This window comes from Phoca vitulina, unplaced genomic scaffold, assembly GCF_004348235.1.
Source record: "Phoca vitulina isolate PV1807 unplaced genomic scaffold, GSC_HSeal_1.0 scaffold2, whole genome shotgun sequence".
Taxonomy (NCBI): Eukaryota; Metazoa; Chordata; class Mammalia; order Carnivora; family Phocidae; genus Phoca; species Phoca vitulina.
This window is the reverse complement of record NW_022589705.1, coordinates 63,574,147-63,589,247: the sequence shown is the minus strand read 5'-3', so window position 1 is coordinate 63,589,247 and position 15,101 is coordinate 63,574,147. Positions and strand designations below refer to the sequence as shown.

The window sequence follows — 15,101 nt, the reverse complement described above, 5'->3', positions numbered from 1 at the left end:
GGCTTCTGAGGCTGTGATCCAATCAATCAATGCAGTTTTTACAAAGTGGGGCCTAAATATGGTCCCAACATTATGGAGACGGTCTGATCAGGGAAAATAGACCTGGACTGTCACCGTGCCTGATTTATGCAGTCCACCTCTGTTCATGCTGTCTCAAGAGATGCTACCATTTCTGAAAGACCTGCCATGCTCTTGGCTCGCGTTGCACTCAGCTCAGCTCCCCGGGACTCTGACACAGGAACTGCCGGAAAGTCAAGTCTTGACTGTTCTTCCTTATCCCTGATGACAGAGTCCCTGACAGCAAAGTGCGAGTCAAACCAAATTTGGGTTGGCTGGTTGGTTCCTGTGGGAGTGGAAGACCTAAAGGGAAGGGTGCCAAGAATGTTCAGAGGAACAGAAGAGATGCATAAACCACTTTATTTGTGTTCCTCTGGGCAAAAAGAACCCCGAGGAGAAGCTATATATACCACACAACATTTGTAGCCAACTAACATATGGTTCTTTGTTATCATTTCTGAAAACCAATAAGCAAAGGGAGAATAAGCTTTGCTCTCAGTTTTTGCAACAAACTTCAAAAATCCCCCATCCCAACGCAAAAGAATGCTTAACTGGAGCTTTGTGCTAAAGGCCCTATCTCCCCTGAGCCTTCCTTCCTCTCCCAATCTCCGAATCCTCATTTCCAGGAGGTCATTTTAATTAGCAGGCTGTCATGGTGACTCAGCCTGCCTGCTTCACGGAAGGGAAGGGAGCAGACTCCTCTGGACCCATTCATCATACAAAGGCACTTTACTCTTTAGAAAAATGCACAATATTTAGCCCCCCCCACCTTGGGAATTGCTACTGTGGCTGTTTTATTTTATCAGCCCCCTGCCTGGAGCGGGGGGAGGCATTCTCCTGTCTTCTGCATCTCCCTCACCTGGCAGTCATCCTTCCCCCATTGCAGAGTATCCATACCCACCTCTTCAGGGGCCAGGTTTGGTCCCTGGCACCAGGATCTGGAGATCTGAACCATGACGGACCTCTTGGAATGAGTGACCAATACTTTTTGTCTTTGGAGCTACAGTTTCAATTCAACTACCCAGGTCACTGGGGAATGCATGCAGCCCAGAGACACTGTGACAGCATGCCTCGGACCACTGTGATTTCAAAAATTCTGTCCTATTGTTCCCAATAGCACATTTGTCTTTGGGTTGTAGGTGTCATTGATGGTGTTTTGGATCAGCAAGTATGGACGGGGCATTTCTAAAACTGTGAACAACCATCACCTAGTCTAGAAGGTAACCACCTGTGGTAGGTATACAACTTTAAAAGGTAACAGGGCTTCAGAAGCACTGACCTGAGATGTGCCAAACCTCTCAAAAGGGACGTGTAGCTTTTCCTCTTGCTGTGAGGATCTCTGTGCTGGGGAAAATAGCATCTGTACTCACTTGGTTTGAACCTCCTATTTTGATCCTGAGCCTTAAGCTGAAGTCCCACCATTGATTTTCCATTGGTAAAAGGGAAAATTGACAGTGAGGTTTCTCATTTTTCCTTCCCTTTCACTAGCTTATTCATTATCCCACACCCTTTATCTTGGAAACTAGAGAAGGGTGATTAATTTCATGCCCCAGCAGAAAATGCATGCTCCTGCCTCCACAAGACCTCCTGGACTCCATGTCCTTAAAAAGAGTTTGAAGGGTCTTTGTGGTTCACGGAGCTCTTCTTGTCCCCTTTGCCGTTGGGGTGGTTCCTGGCTGGGCCCCGCAGGAGTGGGTGCTTGTAGGGAGGGGGCTTTTCTTTCCTGTAAAGGGGAGATAACAGAAAGAGAGAAGAAAGACAGCACATATACATACCGGATTGAAATCATTTCTGTGCATGTCTCTCTCCCCCACTGGACTATGACAGCCCAGGAGCAGTGGCCTTGTCTTCCTTTTCTCTGTGTCCCAGGAACCCAGCCCAGGGCCTGGTTCAAAGCAGGCATCATGGCTCAATGAATGACTGCTAGATGGATGGATGGATACTCTGTATCATTCTGGTTCTGGAGAAAACCTGACAGACTACAGCTCCAACTCTTCCATGTGTCCACCTTGATTCTAACCCATCCTCTCCAATTCACAATGGGAAGGGGGTGGACACATAGAAGATCTATATCCTGGGTGAGCCTGGGACCCCATCCTCTTCATAACCATCATGGGCTCCAGAGTCGCCCTTATATTCCTCAGAATAGCCTAAGTATGGCATTTCATAGTGGGTCTGTCTCCGCCACGAGCTTGGGTGATCTTGGAAGGCAGAGGTATGTCTGGCTCATCTCTGAGTCACAGCACCCAGCACCCAATGCCATGCCCTTAACACTACCCTTCGGTAATTGCCCTCTGTCTGTTTGGCTCACACACTAGACTATGAGCTCCTTGTGGACAGGGACCAAGTTTTATCCATTTTTGCATTTTCCCTCATACAGGGCCTTGTTTGTTATGTTGTTGACTGATAAGTTGATGTGCCATTCATTCATGTGATTGACTAAGATTCATTTGCAGTGGAAAGAGTAGGCTTTAGAGCCAGAAGGAACTCACCTGAATTCCCAGGTTGCCTATGTATGAGGGGTGTGATCTTGGGAAAGTTATTTAACTTTTCTGGGCTTTATTTGTAAAATGGGGATAAAATATCCTAATCTTACAGGGGTGTTGTGAGGTTAAATGAAATAATATGAGTAAATGCACTTAATGTCTTCCCTTTCCTGCTGTAACTTACAAAGGTGTGGTGCTAGAGGGTCCCATGGTCTCTGGACATGACAAAGATGAGTCAGACATTGATGCTGTCCTCAGGCTGCTTACAGTTTAGTAGAGGAGACAGTTGCACAAAATGACTACACAAGATAATGAAGAATTACAAAGCACGACAGAAAGTGGCAAACACCGTAAATATGGAATCTCTCTTGTGCTTTTTGAATTAGGACTGAAGAAGCAACTTCTTATAGCCCATCATGCTCTGACCTTGGAGTACCCATTTTCCTTCATCGTTGATGAGTCATGAATAAGGTAAAAATGTAACAGGTGGCGGCACACAAAAGGGACGCCTTGCCCTAACCTATCTCCCCCACCAATAGGCCTCACTGCCCGAAATGTCACCGTCGCTGAGGGACCTGGCTAACATGGCAAGGCTGTCTAGCATGGGTGAAATACATCTAGACCTCGGTACCCACAGACAGCCTAGAGCACACAAGAGCCTATGTCCTTCCTGCCTCGTCAGCTCTGGTAAGTGGGGGTTGGGGGTGAGCTTTGCAAATAACAGGGTGCTATTCATATGTCGAGGGGTGGGTTCTTAACACCCAAAGGGAGCATGGGAAATCAGATGGCTATGTTTTCATGGGGGTAAAGGAAGGCATACTTCCCCTAGAGGGGCAAGTTCAGGTACAAGCAAGCGGGGGGGGGGGGGGGGTCCTGGGAGGAGGGGGGCATGGCAGAAGGTGTGCAGTGGCAAGGGGGGCATGTGAATGTGTAGACTGATTGGCAAAGAGCCTCTGTAACCAAGACGGGGGCAAAGAGAGAGAAGGCACTGGAAGGCAAATATCCCGTACATCTGGGGACTGTGTTCCTCTTCCCATAATGCCTTCCCCCACCTCTCCAGGCTCACTTGGGAAGCGGACTTCCCAGAAAATAAGCTTCTCCCTTCTCAAGATCTCCACAGTACTTTGTACCTTGCCCTCAGCAAACCATTTTCTAGGTAGTTCTTTGTCTGTTTTTCTCACGAGAATGTGAGTGTAACACATCTGATTTTTCTCTGTAATTCCCAAGCAAAGCTCAGGCCTGGCGTAGGTGCTTGAGGAGCGATTGATGAATAGAAATGAACTTTTGGTCTTGACCTTCCTGTCTCCATTGCTCTAGACATCCTGGTCTTGTCATTGCCTCGGACTGTCTTTTCAGGCCCTGCTTCCTGCCTTCCACCCTACCCCCAACATGGAATACCTTCTCTCCTTTTTCTGTTTCATCCATCTAAGTTCTACATGTCCTTTAAAACCAAGTTCAAATGCCACTTCCTCCCTGAAGCCTTCTTGGGATACTCCTGCTGGCTGCCAAATGCTGGCCAGGTGGTGTAGGAGGGGAATTTTTGGTTGGGTCTCACTTTTCTTTTCTAAAACGTGAAAGGGTTGAAGTCAAGAATTCTTAGGGGCTTCTTCATTTCTACCATTCCATAATTCATACATTCATACATTTGGGACTTTTTAAGGATATACTCCCTGCTAGGCTGAGCATTGTGCACTAAAGATCCAGGAGTGACCCAAGACAGCTCCTTAAGGGGCAACCTGTCTAGTGGAGAAGCCAGATGTGCAAAGATGCCATGACAACATGGGACATACAATGCTACAGGTGTGTGCAAAATGCAGTTAGGAATCCGGCAGAGAGGAAGTAGCTCTATCTCAGGTGGAGAACAGAGATAGTGAAGCAGAGAGGTGTGATGTTTAGACCCAGCTTTGAAAAGTATGTAGGAATTCACCATCTAGAGACAAAATAGGAGAACATTCTAGGAAGAGAAAAAAAGGATGAACAAAGACATAGAGGCATGAAAATAGTTGACTTGTTTAGTCTGAAGCATAAGGACTAAAGTGGTAGAAAGCAGATGGGGTGGAGAGGGTGCTCACAGGGGAAGGGGTGTGCTGGGAAATGAAGTTCAAGATGTAGGCCAGAGCTTTGAATACCAGGAAGAGGAACTGGAACATTACCCTGAAGGTAATGGGGAGCCATGGAAGGTTTTTGAGAGAGAGTATAATCTGATATGTAGCTGAGCACTTTCATACGTTGTTTGGTATTGTTTGTCATCTTTGCATGTGTACATGCCTTTCTCCTCGGTGTCCTGGGCTCCTGATGGGCAGGGGCTCTCTATGTCCCCCAGCACCCAGTGCATGGCCTCGCATATGGTGGGCTCCAGTGTGTTGAGTAGATGATCATTCCCATCCTCCAACACACACATCACAACCCTACCATGGAGCCCGCCCTCCCAGCCTGTCGCTGAGCCTGAGCCCACTTCACACTCAGAGACCAGCCCACCTTCCATGCTCATGCTCTATCTTCCCACAGAGGCTCACCTTGCCTGTTCATTTTTCCTAATTTTCATCTACCTTGATGGGACCTTTTGAACTTTAGCCCTGTGGCTATGTCATTGTGATCCAGGTAAGTGTGGGGTCTTGGCTTTGGTCACGAACGCTACATCCCTGAACCTATGCTCTTGGGCCCACATTGCTGGCCCTCCTGGCCCTCCCCAGGGACCCTCTCTGAAGGGCAGCCTGGCCCCCAACAAGCTCCCACCAGCACCTGAGTGGAAACTGACAGATTATAATTATCCACAAAGATGAGAGAAAACAAAGATTAATTTTGAGCCAAAACATGTAATTTTCCTTTAAAACCAGAACTACTCTTTCACTTATGTTATTTGATGCTTGGGTGGAAAATAATACAAACAAAGGGGATGTATTCAAGTCCTAAATCAGAGCCTTGCGTCCTCCTGGGAATTCATTTTTCAAGAGTTGCTGACAACTGAGAGCTAAGTGATACTCATAGTTGGCTGAGACAGAGGTGTGGGCATGGAGAGGGAGTTTGTTTGGTTTTTCTTAATTTAAGGGTGGGTGCATTTACCTCAAGTCCTCAAGGCCGTGCACTTTGAGGAAGGAGCTCTCCAGCTCTTTTCTAAAGAGGCTCCAGAGTTTAGAGCAATGAAGCTCCATGAACAGTTGCACTGGGGGCCCTGAGAGCTGCCTGCAGCCTCCCACCTGGTTTCAGGTTCCCGCCTCCTGTCCATCTGGAGGAACTCTGCTAACTCATGCGGAGAAAAGCAGGCTGGGGATTGTGGGGCTTGGGCTCTAGTCCTGGCTTTGGCCAGTGCTGTGTGCTCCCTGGGCCTCGACTTCCTCATCTGTGTCGGGAAGAGGGGCCTGCGCCATTGCTGGTCTCCCTGAGTGTCGGCACCATTTCACTGATAGTGCAACAGCCAGGAAAAAGTCTAAAGGATCAAGATCATTTTATTCAGGTTGACAGAGGACCTGAGAGAGACAATCCCCAAATTAACTTGTAAATGAGATTCTAAGAATTCTTTTGAGCATTATAGAGCTTTAAATTTTTAAGAACTTTAACCAATCAAGAATGACTTCTAAGAATGAACTGAGCACTTTCCTCTAGAGGTGAGCTCCTCAAAGGCAGGGTCATGCCCTACTCACTAAGCACGAGCACCTCCCTCGCCCCAGGGGACTGGCTTAAAGTGCTGGTTTTCCTAAGTGGAGGAAGGAAGGAAGGAAGGAAGGAAGGAAGGAAGGAAGGAAGGAAGGAGAGAGGGAGGGAGGAAGAAAGGAAGGAAGACACGTATGCATGCTCAGTACAGTCTAGGCACTTGGGGAGCACAGAGAAGAAACAGACATGGTCCTCCTTGAAGGTGTTTTTAATCCACCGGGAATGGGGGGGTGGGCACAAAGACCCCACATGATTGGTGAACAATCTGAGACAGAGTATGAGTCAGAATACATTGTTTTGTAGACTCTGTGGAGACGTGGGCCTCACAGCATGGTGGAACGTGGCCCTGAGAGATCATCCAGCCTAACCAGAGAAGTCCAGGGACTTGCCCCAGGCCACAATGAGCTGGTTGGAAATCTGGGATTGCAACCCAGAAACCAAAGGAGATGGAAACATTATTGAGCCCCTACTGACTGCCAGGCACTATACCAAGCTTGTATCCAATCTTTAAAATCTCTAGAGATTTTAGTTATTACACCCACTTTATAGGTAGGTAGAGAAAGGTTTCAAGAGGCCACGAAACTTGCCCAAGATCCCACAGTTAGCATGAGCCTGAGACAGAATTTGAACCCACACTGATAGTGAGAAAGGATTCCTGCTTAAGGTGGAGCTTAGCTGGACTTCAGTCTAGCTTTGGAATAAAACAATCCTAGGATCAAATCCTACCTCTGCCAAAATCTCTTTGACAGGCAATTCTCTTCACATTCCTGAGCTTCCTTTACCTCATTTGTAATATGGGAAGTATAATATCGATGAGGAATAAATAAGATCATGTACAAAAAGTACTTTGCTCAATAAATAACAGTGATTAATAGTGTTTTTGTTAATTACAGGGTATGGAGGAAGGTGCATTAGTGCAAAGGCCCTGAGGCAGCAAAGCACATGGGCAAGGTCATGGGCAAGGTCAGTGGGAAGAATGGTCTGGCAGAAGAAGGAAGTTGGACATCATTATGTCCTTTACGGAGGCTGGATCACTAGAGAGTAGGAAATGAGGCCAAGATGTAGGGCAGGGCCAGCACATTCCAGATACCATTGGGTATCACTGTCCAAATGCTCACCGGGCTTACTTCCAGGGGTCATGGGAATGCCCAGTACTTTGGTCTGTGGTCTCGCCCTCTGAAAGGATACTCATCCCCTGACCTTCTCTCTTCAGTGGCCCAAAAAGCTGACTCCAGCAGAAGACCTGATGTGAAATTTCTTAGGGTTGTGTCCTCCCCAGCCCTGAACCTTCACGTCTTGAGGGAAGGGGGCTCTCACGCCTTAAGGGGATACGTGTAGGCCTAAAAATGTGCAGGGTGCTTTAACACGCATCTCATAATAACTTTCTAGGTGAGTGCCATTGTCCCCACTTGACAGATGAGAAAATGGAGGGATCAGAGACCTTATGAGCCTAGATGAAGTAGGAATCCTAGAGGATGAGCCACCAGATGAAGTAGCGTATGGAGACACCCAGACTAACTTGGAGGGCACTCAGTCCCTCAGCACCTCCCATCCCCATGGACTCCTATGGGAGACCCAGAAATGTGTCACCCCCACACTGTCTGATGCTGTGACGATACTTTATAGGCAGAAAACATGCTGTTGAGCTCTTCTGCCCCATATGCTGGGAGGCAGGCCAGGGATTATCTTTCTCCCACCACAGACGTGAAACTGAGGGCCAGAGAGAAGCCAAGGGAAGCTGCCCCTGAACACAAAGCCAGTTAAGTAGGACACCCGCCATACAGTTCTGCCCTGTCACTTACCGCAGCCTCGGCATGGGAATTGCCACTTTCTCAACCAGGGGGTTCAGCCGATAATAATCCAAAAACGTTCTCGCCACGTTCCTTCCCAGCTTCATATCTGCAAGCATGTGCGTCAAGGAGCAACTTTGGAAGGAGACGGGGACAGAGCGAAAAGAGGACTAGTAATAATGACAGCAGTAACAGAGACGGTGACACCACTCACCCTTCTAAACTTTTTGTGGGTCCTGTCCTTTTTTTCCCAAAATTTTAGATACTATTATTTTCCTCATCTTACAGATGAGGAAAAGGTACAGAGAAGCTAAATAATTTTCCCAGGGTCAAAGGACTAGGAAGGAGAGGAACCAGGATATGGATCTAGGTATTCTTACCTCAAAGCTATGTTCATAGCTTCTAGAATATACTGCGTCCCTTGGGGAATCACTGGGCTTCCACGATCTGGCTTCAGGTAGCTCAGGGTGGAGGCAGATAAGCAAGACCCAAGGGCAAGAGACCCTTTGTTGTGTGTAGACCAGGGTCTCTTTGACCCTTAAGGATCAGTCATCTACTTTGGTAACCTCGGGTGGGGGAGGGGGCAAAGGTAAAACCCTCTCACCCTAAACAGTGTCCGTGTTCCACGTTGAAATCTACCGATCATGAATCCTTAGGGTAAGGATTCATGACCTGTTAAAGTACAAACTCCTCAGGGAAGGAGAAAGGGCCAGTTCTCTATCAACCATTAGCACTTTAGTACGAACCGGCAGACCAATCATCTATTCAACAACACAGAGTACCTGCTCTGTGCATTATAGCTGACATCTCTGAGCCTTCACATGAGCTATTTCCTCTGCCTGAAGTACCTCCCCACCTCCCTTGGCTAATTTTTGCTCATCAATTCTCCAGTTAGGTGATACCCCTTTAGCAGAGCCTTCCATGATACTCCTCTCCCCAGGGCTGTGATCGGTGCTCTGGCCCCACACTTCCATGACTTCTAAGTTGACTTCATTTAAAGCACTTATCTCTTCTCTCATATCCCTCAGCAATGAACATCCAAACTGTCACTGTCATAGAACCTCCTCATTCTTGAGTTTGTCCACCTCTCTCCAGGCCCCCGCTGTCCCCCTAGAAAAGGCCAGCATCATCTTTCCCCTGGATTACTGTCATCCTGTCCTAATGGGCCTCCCTGACACAGGTTTTCTTGCCTCGACTCCATTTCCTACAATGTAGTCAGAGGGGATGCTATAGAATGCAGAGCTAACCGCTGCATCCAACAGAGGAAAACTCCCAAGTGGCTCCCAGTTGCCTTCAAAGTTCAAGTTTTGGAACTTGATTTACAAGGTCCTTCACCGCTGGGCCCCTGCTTATTTTCTTAGTTTTGTGCTTGTGGCCTCCACCTTTGCACCACCCTTGGCCTTCACGCTCCAGCAACCGAACTTCTATTGCTTCCAGGCCTTTGCCCACACCCTCTCATCTTTCCAGGCCATGCTTCTTCCCTCCGCGTGCCTTACAGGGTTGACTTCTTCTCTGTCCCCGGACACCTCAATTTCATCATCACATCACGGGAGAGGTCTCAGCCACCGCTCCTTCCAGGGTCACGGAGCTGGACTCGAGTTTGCAGAATGGTCAAAGGAGTTTTCACCACTGTCTTCAAGACAGCCCTCAAGCTGGGGTTGGACATGGCCCAGGACAGGAAAATGAGCATTTAATGGAGCACCTACTATGTTCCTGGCATGGCACCGGTACTTTGCTTACATATACATTTCAAACAATCCAGGAAGGAAGGCATTTTAATCTCCCTTTCGCCCGGGGAGGTTAAGGAACTTATCCCAGGCTGCCTAACAGGCGGTGGTAGAACCAGGACTCCGATTCAGGAAATGTCTGACTCCAGACCAGTGAATGTTTCTCAGTGCGAAGGCACCTTTTCTGTCAAGGGCTGAGTCATCCCAGGCTAGAGCCTTGTGGGAGAAGGAAAAACACCAGACAAATTGTTTATGACAGTGAGATGCGCTGCAGGCTCCCCATGCTCTGGGGCTGCCACCTGCTTTCTTCTCCCGGATGTGACCGACCTTCTCCGTCCTCCTCTTTAAGAAGTTCACAGGCTGGCCTTGGGCATGGCCTCTCTGACCAGCAGGCCCTGGTCTGCTGCTTTCACCCAGCCAGGCTCCAGTTGGCTTAGGGAGACCGCATCGCCCCTGTGCATGCCGACAGTAAGAGCGACGGACTGCAGGGAAAAGGACAGGTCCCTGCGGACTGGCTAAAAAGGCATAGCCGAAGTTTTGGAATCAGATGTATTGAATCCAAATCCCGGCCTGGCCACATTTTGTGTACTGCACGCCGGAAGTGCCAAAAATGTCTGCAACAATGTCTCCCATGTTATTCTATGACATGACCTTGACCGTCCTTCTACGGAGAGGTGTGGTCCGTATCTCCTCTCATTAAATCTGGGTGGGCTTGGGGTGCCTGGGTGGCTCAGTCATTAAGCGTCTGCCTTCGGCTCAGGTCATGATCCCAGGGTCCTGGGATCGAGCCCTGCATCGGGTTCCCTGCTCCGCGGGAAGCCTGCTTTCCCTCTCCTACTCTCCCTGCTTGTGTTCCCTCTCTCGCTGTGTCTCTCTGTCAAATAAATGAAATCTTTAAAAAAAAAAAAATCTGGGTGGGCTTGTGACTCACTTGTAACTACAAGAATAGCAGAAGGTGGTCGGAGTGACACTGTGGGACTTGCGAGGCGAGGTCAGCGAAGGAGTTGTCACTTGCCCCTCGCTTGCTAGAATACTCCAGCTGGGGTCCTGCACCTCCACGCACGCAGCCTGGCTGCCCTGAGGCCGCCATGGCGGGAGGAAGCGCAGACGAGCCCGCGGAGGGGCTGCAGGGGGAGGCCCCAACACTATGTGGAGACGCGAGGAAAGAGAGACTCCCGCCAGCCTCGCTGCTCTTCCCGCTCCAGCCACGGCATCAAAGGCTCCGAGCCAGGACCGCTCGGCAGGGCCCTCCCCAAATTCGGACCCACGGAAGGCACGAGAGAAGAGCTACTGTTTTAAAGGCCCCGTCGGGGGGACGTGTGTGAGGCAGCAGGCGAGCACCAGCACAGTCTCGCGGAGGCCACTCCGTCTCGGAGCCTGGTCCCGCACCTGTGAAATGTGAATAATAACGCCTGCCTCCCGGGCTCGTGCTGAGGTGGTGTGTGGGTGCTGAGAGATAAGTGCAGGAGTCGGGACCGGGGGAGCCTGAGCCCGTCCTCCCCGGCCTGCAGCGACAGCCAGACTCGAAGCCACCCTCGAAGAAATCCTTGTCAGCAATACTCCAGCTCTGCAAGGAGGAATCAGGCTGCTCTAGTAAAATGTCCTCACCCCTCCACCCCCCCCACCCCCCACCCCCCCACCCCGCTCGGGTGCTGATTGTTTTAGACCAGCTCTGCTTAAAAGACGGTGTTTTAAAGGTGGGAGTTGTCTGGGACACCCTTTTTCCCTCTCCGATCATGTCAGGGATTTCTCAAACCTGGGGGGGCCTCGCCCCAGGCTACAGGGGCCTGTGTGAGTCGAGAAACGACATGGGCAGGGGAGGGGAGAGGCTGAACATTTTCAATGGAAACCAGCTGTCTTTGGACAAGGACTTAGGGTGCAGGCAAGGAGAAGGCAATAACTGGCTGGAACCCTTTCCAATATGTTGCTGAACGGAGAGAGGAGCACCGCGGTGAGAGCTCCCAACTTTGCACTGCCAACAACCATCTCCAAATGGCCTGTAAGCTGGAAATGTCATCTTCCACATATTCTTATGGGGCTCACTGATCTGTTTCTCGCAGAGGGCAGGAAGAGACAGCAGGTGGGATCAGGACCCCCGAATCAAGAGAAGCAGGGGAGCTTAGCCGGGATGGGGTGAAACCCAGACTGATTTGGCCACTTCTGCTCAGAGCTGTTTGAACAAAAGGCCGGGTGTCAGGAGCCCTAGTACTTCCTGGGATCCTTCAACAGGTAGGGAGGGTTTGGGCACATGCAGTTCACTCTCACTCAGTCATTCATTCATTCATTTACTCACTCGTTCGTTCGTTCATTCATTCATTCACTGGGCTCCTCCCATCTGTATACCGGGAGGCACGGTGAGAGGGATTGGGATTAGAGACAGAGAAATCAGACAAGTACAGTTGACAGTCTAGAGGAGGAAACTAGCATGTCACAACTATGTCACCGGACAGGCTACATTATTACCTTCACAAAAACAACTCCTTATCCCGAGCACCGAATAGTGTAGTTACTCTCGCCAATCCCCACCACAACCCTGCAAGGGCAAAGGACAATCCTACACATACTCTGCAGAAGAGGAAACTGTAAGAAGGAAAATTTGCATAAATGACCTGGAGTCCCGTGGCTTGAAAGTGATGGAGGTAGCATGTGAATCTGAGTGTCTTTTACGACTATGCATATGGTTTCTCCTCTTTGGACTGTGATCATACATGCAAACACTAAACTCTGTGGACATGTAGGAGGTCCTACTGGGGGAATTGTGAAAGGCTTCATGGAAGTGGATGTACAACAAAGATTTGAAGGTCAAGGACTAATAGCGATGGGGAGGAAGAGAGATGGCATCGGTGGAAGCACGGAGTTCGGCGGGGACACATGACCCTGGGCCATAAATGAGACAGAGAAGGGCTCATGGACCCAGGCCACCTCAGGGTAGAGTGAAAGTTGGGGCTGCACGGGTAGGTTGCAGACAGGTCAGTGAAGGCTTTGAATGCCAAATGCCTATTTTGTAGGCAATAAAAAAATTTGATGTATCTATGGTTGTAGCTATCATTTGTCCACTCAATATATATTTGTTGATCATCCGCTATGTTCAAGCTCCCTGAAAGTCTCAGGTATACTGTGGTAAATAAATAAATAAATAAATAAATAAATAAATAAATAAATAAACAAAACAAAAAACCAACCAAGACAATGGTTCTTAAGTCTAGAAGTGGAGACAGATAACAAAGCAATAAAAACCCACATGAATATATAATTGGATTATACTAGTGTAGGATGGAAAATGCCCAGGATCTGTGGGAGAGGGTGATGGGGGTGCTGCTTCAGATAGGGGATGTGGGCAGGCCTCCCTGAGGAGAGTGGACTGGGTGGACCTAGGAAGAAGGAAGGGTGGGGGGAAGGGTCCTTGGGTGGGAGAGAGGGTCAGAAAGAGGGCTGGTGTGGAGGAACAGGCAGAGGGAGATCACATGGAGCCTTATTCTGGGTCACCTGAAGGGAGTCTGGATTTTCTAAGTGAATGGGAAGCTGCTGAAGAATTTTAAGCAGGAAAATGAGACGGTCTGATTTATAATTTTAAAAGGTCACTGCTGTGCTAAAAATAAGGAAGCAAGAGTAGAAGCAGACAGATCAGCCAGGAGACTACTGCAGGGGTCCAGGGGAGAGATGGAGGCAGGGGGGTGGGGTGGGGGTGAGGAGGGTCTGGACCAGGACAGAGGCAGTAGAGATGGGAAGATACATCTTGGGGGAGGAACTGGCAGGTTGGCCGTGGGGTCTGAGGAGAGGAAGGAATGAAGGGCAACCTCCCTCGTATTTAGCCTGAGCAGCTGGGTGGATGGGGTGCCATGCTTGGGAATGCAGAAGGGTCAGGGAGACACTAGTTCATTCTGAGTTGGAGATGCCGATGGGACACTAAGCATCTAGGTCCTAAATCAGAAATAGAGAAAGAATCAGATCAGATCACGGAAATGGTTTCTGAACTACCAGCCCTTTGGGATTACTTATGCCGCAAATCTTGCTGGTATGTTCCACTGTATGGTATGTTCCACTCCAAACAGCTCTCCATCTCTTGCTCCTGCTCTCGGAGAAGACCCATTCTTGAGCATCCCAAGGTCTCTCGGAGAGTGGCAGTAACTGCAGGACCCTCTGTTCTCCTATCTCAGGGCCTGGGATCTGGTGTACTGAATAAGCACATAAGTGGGAATTCAAGAGACCAACCTGGTTTCAATCAGTAACATGCCGTGTGACCTTGGCCATTTCCTTTCTCTGGTCCTTCTTTCTCTGTGGGTAAAAAGTATAGTCTCTCAGGTCCTTTCCAGCGCTAACATGGTGTGTTCAATACAATAAGCTTATGAAAAATCCCATCACCATTCTTTCATTCAACAAATATTTACTGAGAACCTACTATATGCTGAGTCGTTTTAGGCACTTGGGATACACAGCAAACGAAACTCACAAAGATTCCTGGCATCATGGAGCTTCTGTTCTAGTTATGAGAGACAAACTGTCAATCTAACGCATAAGTTATCCAGAATGCCAGAAAGTGAAAGTGGTAAGTGCTATGAAGTAAAGATAAAGAACAGCGTAAGGAGAGTGCTGGGGACAGGGGCACATTATAGCAGTAAGTAGAGTGGTCAAGGAGGCGTTGGGGGAGAGGTGGGGTTTGAGCGTGCTTGGAGGAGGCAAAGGAGCAGGCCAGCACCAAGGATGAGGATCCTCCTCATCTGAAACACAAGCCCTGACCAGCCATTTCATTACTGGGCTCTTGCTAAGTCCAGCCCAATCCCACTACTAGAGATAATAGTTAACCTCAGGGATGAGATCCCCATGATGGAGTCAGATACACTTCCTTCTTGGCACGTGGCAGCTTCCTGAGGAAGGTCCTCCCCACCTCCCCGAGCAGTCCCAGACACAACGCCTCTCACGCACATCCTCCTGCCTGGCCTGTGGCCTCCCTTCCCCATCCTGCTCCTTGCCCCCTGCTCTTTGCAGCCAGCTCCACACTTCTCACTCCCTGCAGCTCTTCCAGAAGCACCATGAGCCCACCTGGCCTGGCCTGCCCTGAAGAGAGCTGAGGTCCAGCCCCACTCACCAGATCCCATATTTCACTTCCACTGTCCTCACGGTTGTGTGCTGTGGGCAGGTCTGATTACCAGCCCCATTTTGCAGATGACAACTTGAAAGTGACTTGTCCAGTGAGGCACAGCAAGAACTGATACAACGAGGATTGAAGCCCATTCATTCATTCATTCATTCATATATTTACTGTCTTTTACAATCCAGATGCTATTCCAGGAGCTGGGACACAGGGAAGAGAAAAACACGGTCCCAGTCCTCATGAAGATCTTTCCCTGCTATCATCCTACTTCCAAATAAGAAAATTTAACTCCTACTTT

The 15,101-nt window shown here is 49.1% G+C and overlaps 1 protein-coding gene across 5 annotated transcripts in view; it reads right to left on the bottom strand.

Annotated features, from left to right (window-relative positions):
- Nucleotides 1–399: 399 nt before the first annotated feature.
- Nucleotides 400–15,101, bottom strand: part of LOC116647850 (BEN domain-containing protein 5) — a 1,423,949-nt gene continuing 1,409,247 nt past the window's right edge. For all 5 annotated transcript variants that reach the window (XM_032429423.1, XM_032429457.1, XM_032429433.1 and 2 more), the window contains 2 exons: nt 7,997–8,093; nt 400–1,780 (listed from right to left, as the gene is read on the bottom strand). In XM_032429423.1, coding sequence (XP_032285314.1) covers nt 1,660–1,780; nt 7,997–8,093 — 218 coding nt within the window. In that variant the 3' untranslated portion in view covers nt 400–1,659. The remainder of the gene's footprint in view (nt 1,781–7,996; nt 8,094–15,101) is intronic.